General features: G+C 31.7%; 1 protein-coding gene and 3 non-coding genes across 4 annotated transcripts in view; 1 reads left to right on the top strand and 3 right to left on the bottom strand.

Annotated features, from left to right (window-relative positions):
- LOC148306725 (uncharacterized) overlaps positions 1-20,292 on the bottom strand; it is a 172,751-nt gene extending 152,459 nt beyond the window's left edge. The window contains exon 1 of the mRNA XM_088264537.1: positions 19,561-20,292. Coding sequence (XP_088120663.1) covers positions 19,561-20,116 — 556 coding nt within the window. The 5' untranslated portion in view covers positions 20,117-20,292. The remainder of the gene's footprint in view (positions 1-19,560) is intronic.
- Positions 20,293-21,290: 998 nt separating this feature from the next.
- On the bottom strand, positions 21,291-21,362 carry TRNAA-UGC (transfer RNA alanine (anticodon UGC)). The gene has a single exon. It is a non-coding gene; the product is annotated as a tRNA-Ala (tRNA).
- Positions 21,363-21,681: 319 nt separating this feature from the next.
- Positions 21,682-21,753, top strand: TRNAQ-CUG (transfer RNA glutamine (anticodon CUG)). The gene has a single exon. It is a non-coding gene; the product is annotated as a tRNA-Gln (tRNA).
- Positions 21,754-21,980: 227 nt separating this feature from the next.
- TRNAL-UAG (transfer RNA leucine (anticodon UAG)) lies at positions 21,981-22,060 on the bottom strand. Its single transcript has one exon. It is a non-coding gene; the product is annotated as a tRNA-Leu (tRNA).
- Positions 22,061-25,015: the final 2,955 nt, after the last annotated feature.

Here is a 25,015-nt window from a genome sequence, read left to right as displayed (position 1 = left end):
CTTTTTATTTTTTTTATACAGTGTTTTTTTTTTATTTAAAGGTTTTATATCGCTTAATTTTTTATTTTATTGACACTTATACGAACCCTATGATCCATAGAGTACTGTATTAAATCAATAAACTAATAATAATAATTCTGGATAACTTATATAGCGCCATTTTCGTAAAATACTGCCTTAAGGACGCTTCATAAGTTGTTAATACGAGTATGTATGTTGATCGTTAATTACACGAAGGCAAGTCCTGCGATACAGATTCCAATCCAGAGGTCTTAGCGTGAAAAAACACTTACATATTTTTAATATTGTTTCATATGAAAACATTGTTTTTATTTTAAACCCCTTTTAAATCGACTCTGAAACCAGCTTGAGAGACAAATATGCTAAACGTAACACTACTGAGGCAAACTTACTGATTGTATATATTTATTGAAACTACAGAAGTTGGTAGAATTCTATATTGAATTGTTGGGTAATCTAACACTCAAAGGTGTGTTTGATAATGTCTTAATAAGACGAAACGCTTCCCGTATTATCACATATATGTAAATAAAAGTTGAATTCAATCCAATAAGCGTGTTTAATTTTGAATATTCCCAACAATTACTGATTTTACTTTAATTTTCATTTTATTAATTTATATAAAATGGTGAATTTTACACATGTGTAAAGTAATCTCTTTGCCAGCCCATAACAGGTTGTAAACCCTGTATAAATGCAGATTCGCGTATTCCTCTTTATCTATGTTGAGATGTCAAAAATGTTAAATGACGCCCAAGTGGAGAAACCCAGATTTAAGAACAAGCATTTGGAGATACTCAAAATGTTGTATAATATATCTATTTAAACGGGGCGACTAGTTTAATAATGCTCCTTTTTTTTCTTCCCTACTTAATCGGGGCTCATTTCTTAACTTCCGGTTACCGAACCATTAATTCCCTTCAACGTTTTAAATACAATGCAAAACACCTATATCACCCGTGACCATTAATTTTTATCACAATTCTCATAAATACGCCGACACCCTTTTCCCTTGGTTCTGAGAACAAACATTAGGGTCATCATAAATGGACAAGAGATGTCATTATATCGCTATCATAAATATTTCCACTCTAGGACAATACGCGTTTAGGGGTCCCGCAGGGGCATTCGCTCGGGCCTTTGTCGCAATTCTTCTGACCTTTTTGCTAATGATTTTAAAATGGTATCTTTACTCAGATCGCAAATGGAGATCATCTATCACTTACCCTTACTGTTGTGTGTGTCGTTCTCATACTGACCCGTCTAGATCACCTTTGAATTGTTATGTTAAAAATTAATTGAGTCATATTTATAATGAGACTGGGACGTAAAAGAAATCGTTATTATTTAGTACCCCGTCTGGCATTTTCACTATGAGAATAAGATTTATTTTTAAGATAAATATGATAATATTTTGAGATGAGGGTACGATTCCTGTTTGAGAATACATTAAAAAACATAAATTTTACTAAAAATCAAACTTGATTTGATTTAAAACAATGCCAAATCAAACAGGTTTTTATTTTTTCTTGAATGTTTTTTGCAGATACTTTGTGGCACATTTTATAAACTTTATAAAACCAAACAACTTTGTTTTAACCACTTTTTTATTAATAATACACTTTAACCAACCGGTATCGACAAGAACCTTGTCATCATCAGGGTTTATTAAATTCTAAAACACTAAAATACTAATAGTTAATTACATTCCCTTACCAAAAACTTCCACACTATGAGGGATTAAGTGATCACTTAATCACAATGTTATACACGTGTAACATTCACCATTGTATCTATGATTGTAAATGATAACTAAACCAGCCTATGTCAGGTTATTAGCCGTGTAAATACCCATACTCCCATATTTTTATGTTAAGATGTCAAAATGTAAAAATACCTTTTATATGAAGAATCCCAAATTTGTGAACAAGGATTTGGACACATCCAAAAATGTTGAGAACACATTTTTGTTCAAAGTTTTGACAGTACAAAAGCGCTTTATAAGTATATTATTTTGAACGTTTAAAAATCTATGCGTAAACGGTCAATTTACTGTACATGCAATCATAAATCTTCCTCAACATTAAAAAATAGTCCTTATGGTACCTTACAATAAGACATTTCTACTCTCCTTTGAAAAGTTATTAAAATTAACCCTTTAAATTTCATTGTCCCTTTGAAACTTTAAATCATAATTAGACTACTTTTTACATGCATTTACAAAACCGCCGCGGAAAGGGTCATCATTTAATAACTCAAGACACAAATGGCGCAGTGTAACGAAATATTAAATGGCGTTAAAGGGTCAAAAAATTATATCATATTCAACCCTTTACCGCTACCCCTGCGTATTAACATACATAATTGTATTCATAGACAAAAGGGACCATCTTAGCATAGAAATGGTCCTTAAACTGCCATCGACTACCCTCTTCCCGTTCATCTCTCACAATATCGCATTTGTCCTGGTGGAATTAAATGGAATAGAAATATTTAATAAAGATATGTTGTAATCATTTAAGATGAACATATCTTTTGAAATTATTTTATTTTATTTTATTGTAAAAAATATTATTTTATGTATTAAATGTTTTGAGTCTACTTTAACAATAAAATACAACTTAGTAGACTCAAAATATCTGTGTTTGATTTAATATTTGATACTTAAAATTAAGTTTGGAGTTCTACAAATTAAACGCCAAATCAATAAATTAAATTATTGTAATATAAATGTTTTTAATAAAACATTTTCAAAATTTGGATAATTGTTAAGGAGATGTTTGATTTTTTATGTTTTTATAACATTTTGGGTGTATCCAAAACCTTAATTTCCACGATAATATTTTCCCCAATTCATTCACAGTGAAGCGCCCTTGAGGTATTTTTTTACGAAAATGGCGCTATATAAGTTATCCAAATTTATTATTATTATTATTTACATTTATTTTCTTTACTCTTTTACTTTTAGGGAGTCCTACCCTCGAAATATTTACACAAAATAATCACTTGCCTCGGTACACAATAATATCAATCAACATAATCAAATTGATGATAACATCGGAAAACCCTTAAAATATCACATATCCTTGCGATTCGTAAAATAGTACGTGACCATTAATCACTGGAACCATTATTACTTCGGACCCCTTCTTTCGCTGAAAACTAAACATCCTAACGGTCATTATCCTTAAATGTTGACAGTTTGTTCAGTTTCGGGAGCATTATGTCCTCCTGAACGGCGATTCCCAATAGAAGGTTAATAGTGTTAGCAGTAAGAGGATACCGACCCCCTGTTGGTATCAATTATTATTAGTATCACATTGAATCATGGCCAACCCCATAAAAAAAATAAAGTACAGGTAGTAGAAAAAAACTGCAATTTTTATTCAATATTTAGTTTTTTCTTGTATAGGCTTCAAGATAATTTAACATAACATATTATATATATATATATATATATATATATATATATATATATATATATATATATATATATATATATATATATATATATATATATGTATATATATATATATATATATATATATATATATATATATATATATATATATACACATATATATATTTACATGTATATTTATAATTTTAAAAATCCTAATACACCACCATATCATAAAATAAGTACAATCTTAGGCACATTCTACTTATCATTCATCGTTAACTTTGTGCAACACCACTTAAAAATTCTACTTCACAACGACTGGTTTCAGAATAACCATTCCATCATCAGGTCAACTATAAACTAGTTTATAGTTGACCTGATGATGGAATGGTTATTCCGTAACCGGTAGTCGTGAAATATAATTTTTATGTGTTGCTACACAAAGTGAACGACGAATGATAAGGAGAGGGTTATAATGCAATATCGCAATGATAACAATACTTTTAACATACAGAAAAGAAGTCGTTAAAATGTTGGGTAGAAAAGAGAAAATTAAAGAATATAAGTAATGCAATATTTACTATAATACATTTTTACTGGGTGTATGCTTACAAATAATAATAAACTTATATCAATAATACGTTTAATTATTTCAGAGTATTTCAGGGGGGTTCAAATCCGTACAATAATTAAATATAAAAAAATGATTTACCTAATTCGTACATTTTCATTTACCCCGCAATATATCCATCCGGGTTGCTTAGATACGCCATTTAGGAAAAAAATCAGATCAACCTGCTGTTGGTATTTTTATATCCTGCTAAAAGGGAGGATAAGTTCAACAACAAAGGCATCATTAAAATATCGTTTTTTGGGGTGAAATTCGACGAAATAGAAATGAATTCGGGGTAAAGATACACCCATACTAAACACTGTAAAATTAGACGGAAAAAATGTTTCTAATCTGCTTTAGAAGGGAACAACTGTCACATTGAGTTAGTAACGTTTTGCGTCAGTCTCCCCTTCCTAAATAGGTAACAAACTTGCGCCGTACTACCCCTATACGCATCCCCTAATAAAATCAAACTTAGCGACCCAATCAGTACCAATTTTACTCAAGGATATTGGAATCCTGGGTGTGTGATAGTTAAGAAAGACGCTGCTAACAAAGATGGATTTGCTAGATTCGTGACAAGGACGTTTAAATGAAGGGGTACCTACTTACTTAAAATAATTGATTGTTCATTTTGTATATTATACATATTATTTTAAATAATATTTTTTTTTATAAATATTTATTTATATTACGAGATCGTTTCAAATGTTTATTGTTTCACACAAAATAACTGTTTTTTCATTAATATAAAATGTAATATTTTTTACGGTATTTTTTTTATTTCATTAATTGATTCGACAGTCACTTTGTGGTAAAACCTATCTTTTTTGAATAAAATTTTTACTTAGTAAATACCACTATTTCTTAAAATCTGCTGTGATACGTGCTTCGATGCATTCCGTATCATTTTTAAGATGCTTGAAATGCATTACGGTGTTTGATAACTAAAATGCATTCCGGTGTTTGATAAAATCAAAATTTTGAGAAAGAAAATATACAACTAACTAACTAACGTCATGATTTACGACCTCATTGCTTAAATTTCGGAAATTGTACTTAAATTTCTCAAGTGGCACCGTTTTTCATATGCTAGAATGGTGAATTTTACATATGTATAACGTGACTACCTAAGTGAGCCTATGTGAAATCGTAAGCCCTGTAAATACCTAGACTTCCATATTATTTTCCATCTATGTTGATATGTCGACATAATAAAATACTTATTTAATGTTATCTGTGTAAAGTAAATGCAATCGTAAATGTACTGTATAAAACAAGTGTCGATATTTTGTTGCTGAATTTTCTAAAATGAATTTCATTTATAATTACGTATTTATAAAATTTAACCCTCAATCGTGTGATTTTAAATACTTGGATCACAAAATCGTTCAGTCATTTAGTCAGAAAAAAACAGATGGCGTCTGACGTAAGTCAAAATATTTCCCAATAACCATTAAAGATAATCAGTGATCCATTACGCTCCCTTTTGACAAATGATCTTGTGTTAAAATACGCCTGATTGCCTACTCTCAATAACTTCAATAAACATTTGTAAAACAAATTTATTTCTTTATTCGCTGGATTATATTTTATTGACTGTCGAACGTTCCTTTTTTCCTCGTTATCAATTATTACATCAGTCGTAAACACTATAAGATCGTAATTTTAAGAACTGCTTTTGTGAAATTTGACAGGTATGTTTTTGAATTTGAAACGGTGTAATGCACACGTTAAAATGGCCGCTATTAAAAGTAATAAATGGCAACATTGACACAGGATACATGCCAAATATTGAGCGTTGCTCTCACGGTCATTCAGGAAGATCAAGGAGCGTGTATAATTGCGACACATTTGTAAACTAACAAAAAGATTTTAAAATCAAATAAATAAATCCCTCAAAGGGTTGATTTAACCCCGCGGTCTATTGTGATTTTTTTATTTCAATTTTAAAATCGACGACCCCTCTTCGTTGTAACCGATGTATTTTTTTAATAGGTAGATCGGCGGTAAGGTCGGTTATGTACCGAAAGGGAATGTTACACCCTTCAGAACACCCCTAAATCATTAGGTAGATATATATGGAATATAAGCGTAGAACAAAACTTTCATAAAAGCAGCTAAATAAATATATTGTATTAGCAATCGATACCGCGAAAAAGATATAAAGTTTCTTTATTTTTGGGGCCCAATTTTTATATTTTTAAGTATCCAGAACATGGCAACACACATTTATGAATGTGTAAAATAATACGATATGATTTTTAATTTCTATATTCGTTTGTACGCAATCGCTAAAATTACATTTATGATAATTTTAAAAAAGAAGTTGAAAATATAACCAGTATTTTATGACATAATCCATGTATGATAAAATTAAAAATTAATATATTACAAATGAAGGTAAGGCTGAACTATGAATAGTTAAAAAGATTACGAAAAGTGCTTTTGGGTGGTTTGGACATTTGAAGCGAATGGATAACAAGAAAGTGACTGAGAAAGTAAACTTGGAAAATGTGAACGGGAGAACTAAACGAGGACAGTTAGAAAAGACTTGGCATCAGCAGATCAATCAGAAACTATAATCTGGTCGTGTCAAAAGTCAACGTAATATGGAGGGCATATAGGACCACACGAGTTTGGCGTTCCATCTTTTCTCCCTACCCCTGCGAAAACAGCGTGGTGGAAGTAGTAGTAGTAGTAAAAGTAGCCGTAGTAGTTGTAGCTTTAGTTGTAGTACGAAAACCAGCTCATTATCCGTCACGCTTTTAGCACGTAGAAAAAATATTGTCGTTGAAATATTTATTTAATTATTGTTTTTGGTAGTCCAAAATTAAAGTTATCTTTTTGTCTGTCAAAAATTTCGAGAACTTTCGCTCTTTTCGTTTGTTTGGATCTTATAATACAACAAAATATAGAAATTCCATAAAATACAAAATGTTTGAAATATTTTTCGAAGTAGTAGTAGTTATAGTACATCCTATAATGACAGCATTATATCGCGTTATAAAATAATATATATTTTTTTTAAATTATATTTGTGTAAAATAAGATACAATCTTTGTAATCAAACCATACGAAGTCCCTTTTTAAACCATGACACGTGTTATTTTACACTTTAATTTGACAATAGATTGACAATAAATAAAATGGTTCAATATATTTACATCGCCCTTTTTGCATAATTGAAGGGTCGACTACAAGAAACATATAACGCTATTGTACATCATTTTGGTAAGCCCACCTTTCCTTTGTATACTATCACTGTTTTTTTTCTAAATAATAACATAAATAAAAAATTATAATAGGAATAAATATATGCATTTATATAATAAACCAACATGTTTATAGTTTTTTTCCACTTTTATTTTATTAGGCCAGTCACCGGGTTTCGTTATCAAACTGGTGCGACGTGTCTGATAATGTCGGTAACGATGAAACCCGGTCACTTGTTAAACAAAATAAAGGTGGAAACAACTATTTGGTTCAGTTATATAATATTCAGTACCACCAAAAAAAATGTACAGAACTTTATTTTTAGAAGAATAAGAGGGATTGAATGTGAGAGACAGAGAGAGAAAGCATATGAAAAGAAATACAAGAATACAAAATTTGCGTAAAAAATATTATGTTTATTCAATATTTACACCGTCATTGATTGATGCTTCAATTGGTATTACTGATATAAATGGTTTGTGATTAATATATAAAATATGAGATATATATCCGTAATTCAATATTTTGGAGATAACGAGAAAAAAAATGCATCTATTGAATTTCTGGATTTTGTTATTAATTTGTTAAAACAACAAATATTACTTAAAACACACGTCGTACCTCACTGTTCATATATACCTTCTGACGTATGCATCTACAACAAAATTATTGTAATTTCGCAATGATTCATTTTTATAATACACTTGACTTTTCTTCAAAAAAATATTTATTTTTACTTTTATGTTTTTTTTACAAAATTGTTATATTAGTACATAACTACTCACCGAGGTTTTTTTCTCTACCGGTTTCGAGACATACCGGTCTCTTCGTCAGGACAATCACTACATTACTCAACATTTTTGTAAAATATATAAAAGTAAAAATGATTTACCAAAGTAAATGATTTAAATATTAATAATATTGCGAATAAATATTTATTTATTTATTTTCTGAACACGAGAATATTTTATTTGTATCTGATGAATTGAAAAATAATTTTAAAACAAAATCCGCAGCTGCCAACCCCACGTAGTGGGTACCTACTCCAATCCATTAAATGTTGCCACACTCGTGGTTCACAAAATTGAATTAAAATAAGAGAATGTGAAATCTGTACACCTCAAATCAAGTTCAAATTCAAATAATGGTATCTGAAAGGGTTCAAATGAATACAATTCCCTACCGAAAATTTATTTAGCGTAAGAGATGAGGTTTAAAATGCGTGATGTAAGGAAGGGTTAAAATTCTATAACATGTGTAACCAAAAATATCCTTTACGCGCTTGATCGTTAGTGTCAAAATTGTTTATCAAAATGCCAAATTTTCACACTTGTAAAACCCACCCATGTGCACTCTGTCGGCTAAAATTGTAACTAATCAGACGAAATCAAATTATTGTATTTTTCGCAATCCATTATAACTTTTATGACGTCACTTTAAAAGTGGGCGTTGTTTTTTCGCGTGCCAGCAATTCCTGTGTTCGAATTTAGAATAATTTCAAATTGAAATGGCATTTGATAGTTCTGGAAGGGTTCGCGCTTCAATTTTAACATAATATATTGACAGATAATTTCTACGCAATAACACATCCATATTGAAAAAGGGAAAATATTTTTACTACCGACACGAGAGAGTGATTACTTATCTTTTGTGTTGTCAATTTTAGGCCACATGTCATTTGTAATAAAGAAAGGGATTTTCAAATAAATTAAATATCTTGGCAAGAATGGTCGTTTTATTTTAAGTATATGTGCTGAAATTATGAAATCGGTATCTAAAGTAAGCCAGAAGTCAGTAAATTTCACTTGGTTTTGAAATAAAAATAATAATAAAACCCTTATCCGCACCCAATGGTGCATAGGGCACTGCGTCATATAAACGTAGTGTTATCTTGATCGTTTACACATGAAGGAAAGGTGATCAGACCTCCGCTTCAGGTACCAGTCCAGGGTTATATATATAATATTAAATAAATATTACAGTGAAAAATCACTTATATTTATTTTACCCCCCTTGGGAATCGAACCCGGGACCTCCAGTACGGTAGCCGAGCGTGCTGACCATTACACTACGGAGGCGGACATAATAAATGAAATAATAAATGTAATTTTTATTTTATTTATTATTATGAATTGATTCGGCAGTCACTTTGAGGTAAAATCTATCCATTTTTAATTTAATCTATTGTGACACGTGTTTCGATGCATTCAGCATAATTTTCAAACACCGTATGTGGAGCCAAGTCTAAAGAGAAAAAATGGCATTTGCTAAGTAAAACATAAAGAAAGAAAAACGGTAATATGTTTTATTTAAAGCATTGTTAACTTTGCGGTATGGTAATTTAACACTCTCCATCCATCGTTCTCTATAGTCTATAGTTGACCTGATGATGGAATGGTGATTCCGAAGCCGGTAGTCGTGAAGTTGAGATTTTAATAAAATAAAAATGAACGATGAATGACAAGGAGAGTGTTATAAATGTCGTAGTTTAGAAATAGTTTGAACATATCTGGTTTTAACTTATCTACATATCGTTTTTAATCCAGCTTCACACTAGGTTTTTATTTTTTTGTAGTAAAAACTAACTTACTAACCATAACGCCGCTTCTCCGCAGGGGTAGGCAGGGATAAAAAAAAAACGCCACATCAATCTGCCTTTGCACCCAATCTTCGCCTCTTCCACATTTATACTCTTTTCATACATACACGCTAATTATTATTAACCTACGTATCTAAAATACTTGATCATGCCAAGTATTTTTTTTATGTTTGATAAATTCATCATCACTATCATCACCTGTACCTACATTAATATATTTGCATACATGATACTTATATTTTCATAGGTAGGTACTTACTATACGCCAATTCACAAGTATTTTAGTGATTTTAGATTACATTTTAAATTCAATATTCCCATTTTACTTACTGATGCGCATAAATTTGGAGATAATGTATGCAGAAAGTATTATAGAAAAATAATTACAGATTTGTGGGTAAGGAGGTTCATTTATTGGTGATATAAGCCTTCTTATTTACGGGGATTTAACTGCAATTCAAAAAGAAGTTCCACTAAGTTAGGGGATGAAAAACAGGGCTGATCGAACCGTTACGCAAAGCGTAAAAAACTTTTTTACTGAAATATAATAAGCAAAGAAAAAAATTAAAATATAAATGAGATGGCTTTTTTGTGTTTGATATGACAATTTAATAAATTAATAATTTAATTTTTTTTATGTACATTTTTTGTAGATTAATAAGTAAGGGTTTTATTTTCAATATTTTCAGTGGGTTCAAATATTCGTTCAATAACGCAAATTTCACACCCTTATGAGACATTCATTCATACCAAGATTTTTATTGATATCGCAATGTAAATTATTAAGTTTTTTGAGATGGGATATCACTTAAACCAGCCAAGGACACTTAAACTAACCGTAACTCTTGTAAATACCTGGGATGCCTTATTCACACCTTAACAAATTTCTTCATTTGTCTTTATATATTAACAAAAACCAAAAAGGTTTTTTAAAAATAAATATTGTAGTTTGTTTTATCCAATAAACAAGTCGTTAAATGGATTTCTAGTTCCTTAAGGGGGAATTCGCAAACATTCAATTCATTAAGCCATCGGCCGCGCGAGGGGCCATACGCGTCTCCGCGCACAATATTATTTTTAGAATACATGTTTTTAAAAAAATTAAGAAAGGATTATACATAAATATAGAAAAAATATTTCTTTAATTTTTAAACTTTTTACCTTTGAATAAACCTTTTTGAAAACCATACATTTGTTTCGCAGAAAAACTAATTTTTTCAATACAAAAACGGGGTTTAAAAAAAATAATTCAATTACGTTAAATTTAACCAGGGTTTAAAGTAATTCAGTTGGAATTTATCATGTATTGGACCTTAAATAATGTAGCAACCCTTTATGGCAGATTAATGAAAACATTAAAATAATTATTTCTCGCGACAAACGACATCCCTTGAGGAAACCTTTGACGGCGGTTCTTTTCAGTTTTCACATTGCAGCCTCGAACCTGGATCTCCTCCCGGAAGATGAATATAAACTCCCGGCTGAGTTGATCGGAAGTAGGTAGCTACCGGGGGATCAGGAGTGAGAAGGAGGTCTCCCTTTGATCTCCGATCACAATGCGAGTTATGGCGGGAAAATTCTAATGAACCGGATACGAAATGAAAAAATACCCCCGTTAGGGTTGCTCACTTTGCGGAAAAATAATGGTTTACCTTTAGCTCATTCCACTTGTCTGATTCGGATTACATATGAATAAACATTTTTTTTAAACGTGGTCCCAATATTTACACTCTTCGAGACTTACTTCTGTAGTAGAAATCTAACCAAATTCGAATACTGAAAGGCATCTTAATATCACACGATCCCTGCCTTCTCTTTAAACTTCTCTACAAAGCTCTTTCTTGATCTTCAACCTTCCATATTTCCTTCTAGTTCTCTCTTATATAGTAATAATAAAGTCTTTGTGTCACAGGATATATCCTATCGTCTTTCATCTTATCTGTTTTCCATTGATTTCAATGATGTCTTTTTTTCATTTACATTTTTTAAAATCTCATATTTTGTCATTTTTCTATCCATCTAATTATTTGTATTTTTCTCCAACACCACAATCTCTAACGATCTTTATTGTTCTCCCAGTATGCACGAAGAAGTCTATTGGAATAGAAAAATAGACAAAAACAGATCCTTACGACCTGAAAACACCCAGACTTCGATATTCACATTATTTTGATATCTCATCAAAGATGAAGAAGAATATGGAAGTCTGGGCATTTACGGGGCTTACGACCGTCATAGGCTGGTTTGAGTGATCACTTTACACACGTGTAACATTCACCAATTCTACCCATTATGGACAACCACACTACTCAAATTCTTGGAAGTTCTATATATATGAACCAATTTAGAAACCTTGTTCATGAATCACTAGAACTTCACTAGAGACATCTATTGGTGAGATGTAAAGAAGCTTTTTATTAAGCAGAAACTCTTATATTAGTATGTGAGATCCGAATCCTGGATTATAATCACACACATGAGAAACGCCAGAAAATACCATTTTCATTTTTATTATTAAGCTTATAATTTGACCAGATAATTTATTTACAACATTTTGAGTGTGTCCAAATACTTGTTCACAAAATCTGGATTATCTCCAATTACAGGAGTTATTTTCATATTATTTTGATATCTCATCAAAGATGAAGAAGAATATGGAAGTCTGGGCATTTTGATTTTCTGGATCTCACATACTAATATAAGAGTTTCTGCTTAATAAAAAGCTTCTTTACATCTCACCAATAGATGTCTCTAGTGAAGTTCTAGTGATTCATGAACAAGGTTTCTAAATTGGTTCATATATATAGAACTTCCAAGAATTTGAGTAGTGTGGTTGTCCATAATGGGTAGAATTGGTGAATGTTACACGTGTGTAAAGTGATCACTCAAACCAGCCTATGACGGTCGTAAGCCCCGTAAATGCCCAGACTTCCATATTCTTCTTCATCTTTGATGAGATATCAAAATAATATGAAAATAACTCCTGTAATTGGAGATAATCCAGATTTTGTGAACAAGTATTTGGACACACTCAAAATGTTCGATATTCACAATACCAGTAGACTTCTTTATCTATTAATTGATAATGAATTAAAATCAGACTTTTATGGTAGTTCAATGCATAAAATGACATACCGCAAATTCGAGGGATTGTTTAAAATTCAATAATACCTACAAAGTTATGTTATTTAAAAAATAAAATTATATATATATATATATATATATATATATATATATATATATATATATATATATATATATATATATATGTATATATATATATATATATATATATATATATAAATATATATAAATAAAAAAAAAAAATATATATATATATATATATATATATAAGAATTACTCTCACATAACACAAAATAACACCTCCCAGCAAAGCACATAAATCACAACTAACACACTTTATGGTAACGTACATAGAACTACGAGATTAAAAACCAGAAAAAACAAAAAAACCTAAAACATACCTCTTTTGGTCAAAAGAACTTGATAGTTATTCAATAAAGTTGTAAAACCTGCTACCATTATCCATAAAGTCATTTAAAATATAAACTAAATATAAAAGAGCTATTCATAAATGGATATTGGACGTGGGTAGATTTTAAATAGATCGCATCGCTCGGACATACGTATTTGGTTGCATTTCATAAATATTTTCTTTCATATAATTTTACAAATAAAAATTGTAAAATGTTCTCCTTTGCACTAGAAAACTCAGTGAGGGTAAACGATTGTAGTTTTTAACTATACGTATGATGAAATAAAAATTAAAACAAATAAATAATAAATATTTATTTTTTTAAGAACGGTTTCCCACTTCTGGTTTCGTTTTATGCATTGTGATAAAAATTACATTTATTACCTTTCAAATTCGCAATATCAATTTAGATAATAAGCTCCCAAAATTTTTAATAAAATGTTCCAACGTACACAATGAACTGCCTCTCTATGACGTATACATAGATCCCTTTTTGTTATTTGGTATTAAATTTTCAATTGGAAAAATTGAAAGCCGGAAAATTGAGACTGGGAAATACGGAAACGGATTCGTGAAACAATGACATCAAAAAAATCTTTGATGTGGAGAAGAACGCCAGTTTTTATTATGTTTTTTTTTTATCAGAAGGGTGGTTTATTCATGAATGGTAGATTACAAGATATGATAAATGAATTGAAAATATTTCTTCCGAGAATGAAGATATAACGTGCATGTATGCATATATTATAAACTTAAAAAATAAAACTGACATAAATTAACCATAACGCCGCTTCTCCGCAGGGGTAGGCAGAGATAATAGAACACCACGCCACACTGTCTTCGCATCCAATCTTCGCCTCTTCCACATTCATGCATCTCCTCATCCTCACGATCAAGACCAGAAAAAATGAGGTAACACTTACATTTCTAATATAATTAGTATAATTTAAGAAAGCGGTTAACGCAACAGGATTGGAGTGCTTTAATTTAAGTTAACTACAAATAACCTTATAAAATTATTGCAACAGAAAAAATACTAATTATGAACGAATTCGAGATTTATTTAGAATTTATGTTGATAAAAAACATAAAATCATTTTTTTTCTCTAATTTGTCTTGGACTTGAGCTTTGATTTTTCCCTTTTCCCCTTTTCCTCACTCCCGCCCCTCTTCAAGGTATTTATATTTAATGACATATCGCTCACCCTTTCAACAACGTCATACATCAAAAATCGTCAATTTTCAGTTGTGCATGTTTTCGGAATGCCCAGAAAATGTACTATATCCCAGCAAAAGCGGCATATTTTTAACTTAATATTTACCCGCTACAGGGCAGAAAAAGTTGTTTTTGCATTTTGAACAAAAGGTATTGTTTAATTATTTTTTAAATGAGAAATAACGTTCAGGTTTTACCTAAAAATATGTGTTGCATTGTAAAAAGTTCAATAAATGGCTTGATATTTATTTTTAATACATTTTATTACATTTTTAAACTTTAAAAACGATCTTTTAAAAAATCAAGTTTTTTGCTATATGACGTTGTTGAAAGGAGTGAGCGATATGTGAAATTTTGTAAAAGGATTGTTACAAAACCTGTTTTTTTGTCACTTATTATAGTAAATGTATTTATGTAACTAAAATTTGCAAATAAAATAAATTTAAAAAAAAAAACACATTAAAGAATGAAAGTTATTCTTTGATCTGATACCAAAAAAAATCTTCTAGATACATACTACAAGCGTTATTCCAAGGATCTATTGTTCTTTGGAGAAATTATTTCCATAGGATCTATTGTTCTTATGGGAGAAATTAATTTTAATAGACGATGATGGATGAATATCATACGAGTCGCGAATCCGAAGACATTTAATCTGATTCTGCGAGATTGGATCGAATACTCTGGAGCGTGCGGCAAAAAACGATAAATTAGAGTGGATTTTTCCATTTTTCTTGGCCACCTCGACCTAGCGACTGTCGCCGAAATGACAAATGATTAGGCGAAAAATGTCGCCCAGAAATCCACGAAGACGATTTGTCATCGGAAAATAAAATACGATTAATTTTTCCATTGACTGATATTATACAATAGAACGTAATACATATCTTAGGGACTCGTATAAATTTTACAACTTACACAAGCAAGTACGATTACAGGTATAATACCATATTTTCTTTTCCTACGTAATATTTCTTCTTCATTTCCCTTCGCATATATAAAAAATATCACTCACCTTGAGCTCCTTCACATACGTTATATGTATCCCATCAAGCATATCCCACTTCTTTATGTTTAAATCTAAAGCACATGACTTCACTAACTCTGCCGGTTACGCTTTCCTGAAAGGGTAGATTATAAACGTCTCCAAAGTAACTAAAAGAGCTGTACATTCCAGACGAATTGGCTGATAGACGCCACACTCTTCGATCGGCTACAATAACTAACATGAATATAGTGATCTTACCAGCTCGTAACCAGCGCTCTAAATTTTTCTAGTGTGCCTTTGCTGTTGCGGGTGATGGCATGGGATGCTCTTCCACCAGTAGTTAGAAACCATGAGGGTGAGATGATCGTTAGAAAAATACTAAAACACACATTTACTTGCTAAATCATTTCCATGATCTTATTTTCCCCAATTTATTCACAGCGCAGGACTTGAAGTACAATAGTATTTCACGAAAATGGCGCTATATAAATTATTATTTTTACCTAGCATTCATATAAACGCGATCAGATTATCATCGTGTTGATTGAATGCGGTGCCCTATGCACCACTTGGTTAAGGATAGGGGCCAAAGGATGTAATACATTCCTTTAAAAAATCGATACAATTACATAAAACCCTCCGGAATTATTTCACCCCTATTAAAATTAATCAATCAAACACACCGCCACAAAAAAATATGTTTTGATCTAAAATGTTTACTACAAAATGTTCACACCCTCATGTTTTAAAAACAGTAAAAAAACAATCAACGCATTAACATATTTTTTCATATAATTAATCAAAAGATGTCCAGCGTACCAAACTCGGATGCACAATAGCGCCACGTGACCGAAGTACCAAACTGAAAAAAAAACTAGCGAGGAATCAAACCAGTCAGGGAGACGAATATGGAACACGCGTTTGTGTACACACAATGAATATGCGGGCGCGTCGCCCCAACAAAGTGGTTCGAATCTCGGATAGCAAACGGACCGATTTCTACTCGATACTTCATGCCTGTTTCTAGCCAGAATAGAAAAGGGGGAATGCACAAGACACAAAATGTCGTATGCGCTTGATTTTCAGCAGCACTTAGACCTTTTTCGTTTGCCCGGAGGTATATAAAGATCTTATCAAAGAGATTGCATTATCCGAGAGGCGGCGTGAAGGGCCCTTCATAGAGGAATATGGAAGTATGAGACATAACATAGGTAAGGGGGACGATTGGTAAAATGCGAACAATGATTTTCTTGTTACATAAACCATAAAAAATATGGGGGTGTCTGAAGATTAACACGCGTGGTAAATAATGCAATATTAAATATCAGAAGAAAATTTACGCGTGTGGAAATTAGTACTCTTTGCATTCGTGTGATAGATTGCGTATGTAAAATCATCATTAGAGGACTAAACATTTTTGTCTTAGAGTGCCTTGCATTTTTTTAAAAGAAATTTCGAAATTGCAAATAATTGCATAATTCATGAAAATTTCAAATCTGTTGCTTCTTATATACAATAGACCTACCGAATGTTTAAAATGAGCATATTTTTGTTGTTTAAATAAAATTTTAAAATTATTTTAACCACAGACGCTGCCGTGAATTCAAACATGAATGCAATTTGTTTCAAATATTGTAAAATTTGTTTATTTAAATTTCATGTACAAAAAAGAAATAAGTATGTACATTTCTAAAAAGTAATATCTTCCAACCAACCAAAAACAGACTAGTGATATTGGTCAAAACATTTTATACCTTATACAGTACTACTATTTGCAATCAGAGATCAGAGGGTGGATAGTGCTAGAACATAAAAAAATCAACGAACACGTTAAATCAATCCGGTGCCCTATGCACCATTTTATTACGAATAGTGGTCAAAGAAAAAGAAATAACATTATGTAGCTAGGTACGTACCAACCACTCTTGATTTTCAAATCACGATCGTATTGAAAAAAAATCAAATTGGCTTGTTTCCATGCCAACAGAGCGGAAATCTAAATCTTCCCCTTTTCAATTTGCAAACTAAACTTAGGTGTGAAAAAATAAATAAAAGGGTTTTCCAAATCTCCTTTGAGGATGACCACACTTCCAATTGAATATTAATAGAATACCACAAAGTGGCAATATCCCCAATTTCCTCAAATTTCTTTACTGCTGGGGTGACCAAATTTGAATTTACTTTACCGGACGACACATTGAAAGGGTGACGAAACGAGGGAGAGATTCACGCAAGTATAAAGTAATTTCATAAACAAACTTACGTTTGTACGTATTTTTTCCATTCAAATTAAAAATCGATATGCCAATGACAAAATAATATTGTGTAGGATATATATTTTTTCGGGTCTCAATGTACCCTTGTAAATTTGAGGTCAACTCTCATATCGTAGTCGTACAGGAGAAAGTGACCAACTACCAAAACGTAAAATGTTCAGGAGGGCCATTTAAGTCACTTTTGCTTGGAAAAAAATTAATAAACACGAATGCAGTTAGTCATTTTTAACAAGTCAATGTATTATACTTCCAAGTTTAAAATGCTTTGGGATTTTTTCCGGGCAATATTAAGCTAGTAAGACATCAAATAGTCAATGATCACGTTTTTGTAAAACAGTGCACTTGGTCACTTTCTCCTGTATGACTACGATATTGCCATTAATCACGCAAATCACAAATGTTGTGTAATGTCTCAGTAATGTACCCAAAGGATGAGGGTTTTCACCTTCTCTAAGTGGCGCGTAAAAAAATCGGCGTAAAATTAACACAAATATAATGGGCGATATAAGTTTAGGTTCCGTGTCAAAATTGTATGTTAAAATACACCATTTTTATTTATTACATAGCCTGCATATAAAATAAATTTTAAAAAGGTGTTTAACAAATGAAGTTTAAATTCGTTTACAAAATAAATAATCTCGTGATATAATCAATGATTTAAAAAAAAAAATACCAACTCACCAGTTCATCGATACGAAATTAAACTCTCACACTTTTTTTTTTTTAAAAACTTCCATTTAATTTGTTTTTGTTGGTGGTCCCTTTCTTGCAGAATCACAGAGGTCATCAGATCTGTCAACCTTTCTATGAAAGAAAGAATACTAGTTTCGAGGCCGTTTTTAGAGTTTTTACATTTTTTCCCCATCCTCTTTGCAAATTTATTTTGGTAACAAAACTTAAGCACAGTAGGCAAAAAATATTTTTTATAGAATTTCAAAACAATTTCACTTACGCAATAGCCTGCTCGCGCACACGGTAATATAATAAAACAACGTGTAAAAATGTTGCTGCTATTAAAATCGCGGCGTTTTGGTGTTGGCCGAACCGGTGAATCCCACTGGTGTCGGTCGAACCAGGGAATGCCACGGCCGCCACCAACCGGCGTAATTGTGATTCGGCGTAAATCGAACCGGCGCAAAACGACAGTTTTCTGTATCTGGCAAATTTGAATGGGAGGACAAAACGAGGATGGCCAAAAAGGTTTTCGCACTACCAAATCAATCAGAACTTAAAATATGGTCGTGTAATAATTCTACGCAACTGAAGGGCATATATGACTAGATGTATGGATGTAGAGGAAGCGTGGAATGTATGCCAGGACAGACGAAAGTGGCGTTCCATCCTCTCTGCCTGCCCTACTGTGAAATGCCGCGATAGTAGTCGTATTAGTCGTAGTATTGCATCCATGTACAAAATATATCGGTGACTTTAAACATAAATACACGAAGTTCTGGTATATTATAAAAACAGGAGACAAGAACAGGAGACAAAACACTGCACTTAAAATATTTTTTCATTTTATTTATTCACTTTTCTCTTATTAATTTACCGTCCTCCACTGCTGGATATAGGCTTCTTCCAGATCCTTACATTTATTTCAGTCGGTTGCTGCTTGCAGCCAATTTTTACCCCCCACGCGGCTATGACGTCGGACCAACCTTTTAGAGGTCTTCCGACGCCTCTCTTATTTTCCCAAGGTCCATCTTTTATTATCTAAAATCCTTTTACTCACCTTTAAGATCTCTTTCCATTCTCATCTCTAGCAGCACTTGTTCCAGCGGCGGAGTCTGCGTGGATTTTTCACTCCAAGTTCTTCTCCTTTTCCTACGAACGCCTCCTTCACTCGCGAAATAATTAGAAAACACTTCAGAACGAGATCTTGGCTTAGTCTGTTCGAACCCGCAACCCGACTCACTCAAGTTCAACTCATCCAACGACAAACAAACGTCCGACTTGCTAGAATAATGGTCCCCAAAATCTCGTTCAAAACCGTTGTCCTTTTCAAAGTCCGATTCTACTATGACTCCAGAATCGTAATTGAAGCTTCCGCCGTGAAATTTGTTTTTGAATTTCTCTCTCTTATATTTGCTCGAGTAACGGTTTTGGATCGGCATTTCAGATTCGGTGGACCTTCGCCTATCTGGTATTCCACTGGCTTGGTCCAGGTCTTCCAAATCCAAGCTAGACGACCTAGACGAAGATTGCTCATCGTATAAAATTCCGGAATAATCAGTATCACTGTACCGGCGGTAGTGATGTTCACTTTCTTCCCTCTTAAACTTATGCATATTTATTTATTTTGCAGTCACGACAACACAGAAATATTAAATAACTATTAATAACTTAAAAATGCATTATATAAATCCGTTTATATAATTAAACAATATAATATTACGAAAACACTACACGAACTACTACTTTCGCGACGGCCATGCCAAAATCCAACGGGGAACTGAATATGCAACAATAAATAATTGAAGAAGTCATTTATTTTATTTGTGTACCAATTATTATGTTTTAATGATAGCGCCACCACTGCAATAAAAATATAAACAGTTTTATCATAAAATTCATACATAAATAAAATGACACATATTATAAGGTATATCATGCTGATATAAAATCGCAAATAATACTATGAGTTTTTTACACAACAAATAAAATTTTATCAATCACTTTTTTTTAAATAGAGTTTATTACCGACATTTCTTGGGGGTCATTCATTTTGTATAGTAAAAAACCCGCTTTTCGACCGGTCATTCGGAACTAATTGTGAGTTAAAAATTGTACACCTTGATATATGGTATTCCTGAACACTGAATTTTCCGGATAACTCAAAAAAACTGAATATAACTTTTGGATCGGTTCAAATAATTTTAACTCATTAGGACTTACATTTTAAAATGACTGAAAATTACTTTTCAGATAAATCTGTCAATATTGAACACGTAAATCCTAATAAAATTTTATGTTTAAACATGTTATAGACTATCATTGAATCAATAAATTCTATATTTTTTAAGTAAAAACAAGACCTGCATCTAATGTTTTTTGAAAAGCATACCAAAAAGTAATTGAAAACATTTTTTTGTTTTAATGTTTTAAGATTTATTCAATTTCACTCAGGAAATTCACGTTACCCAGATTGATTGTAGTAGAAAATGCTTACACTAGTGACATCTATTATCTACTGTTAGAAACTATAAATGTTGCGTAAAAAAATATTTTAACACTACGAATAAGGCAGACCAACAAACAAAATGTGCAATATACTAATTATTATATTTTTAAATTTCACTTTTCTTGTTCATATAAAAAAAATCTTTTTTTTAGGTTAGGAGTCGGAATAACGGACGGGTATGTATGAGGATATGCACGAATGTGGAAGGATCGAAGAATGTTTGGAAAGACAGATTGGTGTATATTTTCGAAGTAACTCGTTTTTCAACAATAAAAAAAATTTGGAGATGCCGGGGATCGAACCCGGGGCCTTTCACATGCAAAGCGAACGCTCTACCACTGAGCTACATCCCCACCAGGCTCCGAAGCCTTACTTTTTCAGTCGGTGGCCCATTACACCAAATATACCACGAATTTGAAAATTACCGATTCATTTGAAAGTAAATCTATATTTTTTTTGAAAGCAAAGTGTAAATTAACATACATTTTCTAAAGCTACGAAGATACCAAAACGAACCGCGAAATAGTGAAGATAGGGAACCTATTGACGAATCAAGTTACATTATCTTTCGAGAAAAGTCATGTAGGTAGTATTATCATTGAAATTTCGAAGTTTTCTCTGAAAATAAAGTTAAATAGTTTATAAAGAGTAATTTTCAACGCGCCCCCAGCAGGTTCCATGGTGTAATGGTTAGCACTCTGGACTCTGAATCCAGCGATCCGAGTTCAAATCTCGGTGGGACCTAGTCTTTTTGTTAATTTCTAAAGAAATTTTTGTTTCCATTTTACAAAATATGTAAGGTTAGCAATAAATATTCATTTTATTTCATAATGTTTTTCAAAACATTTCTGAGGTACTGTAGAAAAAATATTTTGAACACCTAATGAGTTGACATATACAATAAATTTTAAACATACATGAATTTGAATAATTTATTTTTGCAAAAAAGTGTAATAAAAACAAAAATGTATTGACAGCGGTGGGATTCGAACCCACGCCCTTTCGGACTGGTGCCTAAAACCAGCGCCTTAGACCGCTCGGCCACGCTGCCATTGACCATCTGACGTCAATAATATGTATTAGTGCTTATTAAGCGATATTACGTGGCAATTTAAAAATAAAATTAATTTATTAGAAACTTTTTTTTTCAAAATGACGATTTTTTCAAATTTTTTCAATAAACAATTGAAATACCCGTCATTTACTCAAATACAAATAATTTTATTGATTTACTTTAAATAAAATTAAGCATTCAAGACATAAAGCTTAAAACTAATCATCACCCCACTTCCGCAGGGGTAGGCAGAGAAAATAGAACGCCACACCAATCTGTCAAACAATTTGTATACAATCTTCGCCTCTTTCGCAATCATGCATCTCCCCATTTGAATTTTTTTCTACATATCAGCTTTTCTTATTTTTTTAATTTTTCTAATTAACAAAAATTCGCGCAAAATTCAAGAACTAGTAAAAAAAATATAATATGTTTATGATAGTATGTACATATAACCAAAGACATACGACTCCGTCCGACTTTTAGAACGATAAGTATTAAAATAAAATGGTGATTGTTTATTGATTTGGCGTTTAATTTGTAGTACTCCATTTTAATTTATTTTGTTAAATATAAGAATCTAACACTGATTTTTACAGTTTACTTAATTGTTTTTTTTTTTATTATTTAAAGCGCGATTTGATTATTTAAAATTTTTATGTGTTTTTACTAATAAAATACAATTTAGTACACTCTGAAATTCAGTGTTTGATTTTAATATTTAACTAAATTTTTATTTATTCAATTTTTGTTTTTACACTACTCCCACATACACAATAATGAAAAATGAAAACAATCTTTCAATTTTTTTTTTAATACTTTATTCCTTATTTATATTTTTCCCGCATTTCATTTTCAAAATGTTAAATGCCTTCACCCCTCCAAATTCGATCTGGGTTCGAGAGTGACATTAGACAAAGCATGACGTCACAAGTAATGCTGGCATGAGTTCATCTTGAGGGGTAATTGGCTACGGAAAGTGTAGCACTACCGGATTAGTGCCAAAAGGTGCCACCTGACTTGGCTCAACTAGATTGCCCCACATTTGTCTTCATTTCAGTAAAATAAAGCGAGGAGGAAAGTATTTCTTTCGAGAAATTCAAATAAATGCCAGGGCATTAGGAGTATCTATCAATATAAGGCAGCTCCTGTGTATAAGATGGAATAACAGTGAAGAGATAATGCGTCAACTTAGTAGTGTAGATAAAATTAAATTAATTTCTAAACTTTTATTTCTAACATATTTGACATTTTCGATATTGTCAAGAAGTTTTTATTTACTAGATAAGTTATTTCGACTACGGAATTAATGCATTCTATTTTTATATAATTCCTTCCCTTTTTAGAAAAAATCTCATTTCTTTGCTAAATAATTTCTTTTTTCGAATTTAATCACAACGAAGTGCCCTTGAGGTAGATAAATTATATAATTTATATTTGAAGCACTAACTTTGTGATTTTCCATTTTATAATTAAAATGTAACTTTATTTTAAAACTCTTTTAATAGTGATTTTAAAACAAAGTTACATTTTAATTATAGATAAATTATTCCTAAACTGGCAGTGTACAATGCAGTCCTGGTTCCAACCCTAATGTATGGAAGTGAAGCATGAAGTTGGCAAAAGAAGGATGAAAGTAGATTGTATACAGTCTTAATGCGATCTCTCAAAGGAATGTGCGCCAAAACGATGCATGATAGATGTTCCAATGCAAGGTTGAGTGAGATAAGCACTATCCATCAAATTAAGAAAGGTGTGTTTAGATGGTTTGGACACGTGGTACCTATGAGTGAGGAAAGAACAGTACAACAAGTTTACGAGGTGAATATAAAAGAAAAAGAAGAAGATTGGTAACAACTTGTAATAATCAAGTATTTCAAATTCTTCGGCGTGGCCAGGTTAGAAGTCATAATAATTGGCCTGTTGTATGAGGAGATGCATGAATGTGGAAAAGACTAAGATTATTTGCAAAATACAGATTTGTGTGACGTTATATTCTCTCTGCCTATCTCTGCGGGGAAGCAGCGTGATGGTTAGTTAGTAAGTTAGTTGTAAATTATTTAAAACTATTATTATTTTTTGAACCTTAACCCTTACTGGTCCAATGTCGAATCTCAACTCAAATCGATTTTTTGCTCTTAGGTCCCATGTCGGATGTTATTCCACATTTTTTTCATCATTAGTATTATTTATTTAAATTCCAAGCTTACATTTTTGTCACTCGTATCTATTACAACAGTATGTGGAGCAAAGGAAAATTTCCAATTAGAATATAACTGTCTACCTACATTTTTTTTTAATTTTAGGGGACCAGAAAGGGTTAACATTACTTATATATGGTAAAAAAAAAAACGTCCGCCTTCGTAGTGTAATGGTCAGCACGCTCGGCTACCGTTCCGGAGGTCCCGGGTTCGATTCCCAAGGGGGGTAAAATAAATATAAGTGATTTTTTCACTGTAATATTTATTCAATATTACCCTGGACCGGTACCAGAAGCGGAGGGCTTATCACCTTTCCTTCATGTGTTTCAACGTTCAAGATAACACTGCGTTTATATGACGCAGTGCCCTATGCACCATTGGGGTGCGGATAAGGGTTTTATTATTATTATTATATATTGTTAAAAAAAATAGCATCTCCATCTATGTATTATTTAGTAAATTAAAAAAGCAGTCAAAGAAAACCCTTGACTAAAAATACTACCCATTTCCCTGATAAATTATCTCAAAGCAAAACAAACAATCAAAAAGGGGGCGTTACACTTACCTCTTTAATCTTATCCTCTGGCTTCTTCGCTTTAAAAGACGTGACTGATTAATATTTTAGTTTCAATTAAGTGAAATCATCCCTAATGGCAAGATAATTTAAACTCGTGTTCAGTGGAAAAGAACGTGCGGTGTCTGAAACAGAACTCTTTAGTAATTTGTCGCTTGGTTAAACATCGCGGTTTAC

This window comes from Brachycentrus maculatus, unplaced genomic scaffold, assembly GCF_059751285.1.
Source record: "Brachycentrus maculatus isolate JH-2025_06_01 unplaced genomic scaffold, ASM5975128v1 h1tg000229l, whole genome shotgun sequence".
Classification (NCBI taxonomy): Eukaryota; Metazoa; Arthropoda; class Insecta; order Trichoptera; family Brachycentridae; genus Brachycentrus; species Brachycentrus maculatus.
Note: the sequence above shows the minus strand (reverse complement) of the source record. Positions and strands in the feature narration are given on the sequence as shown.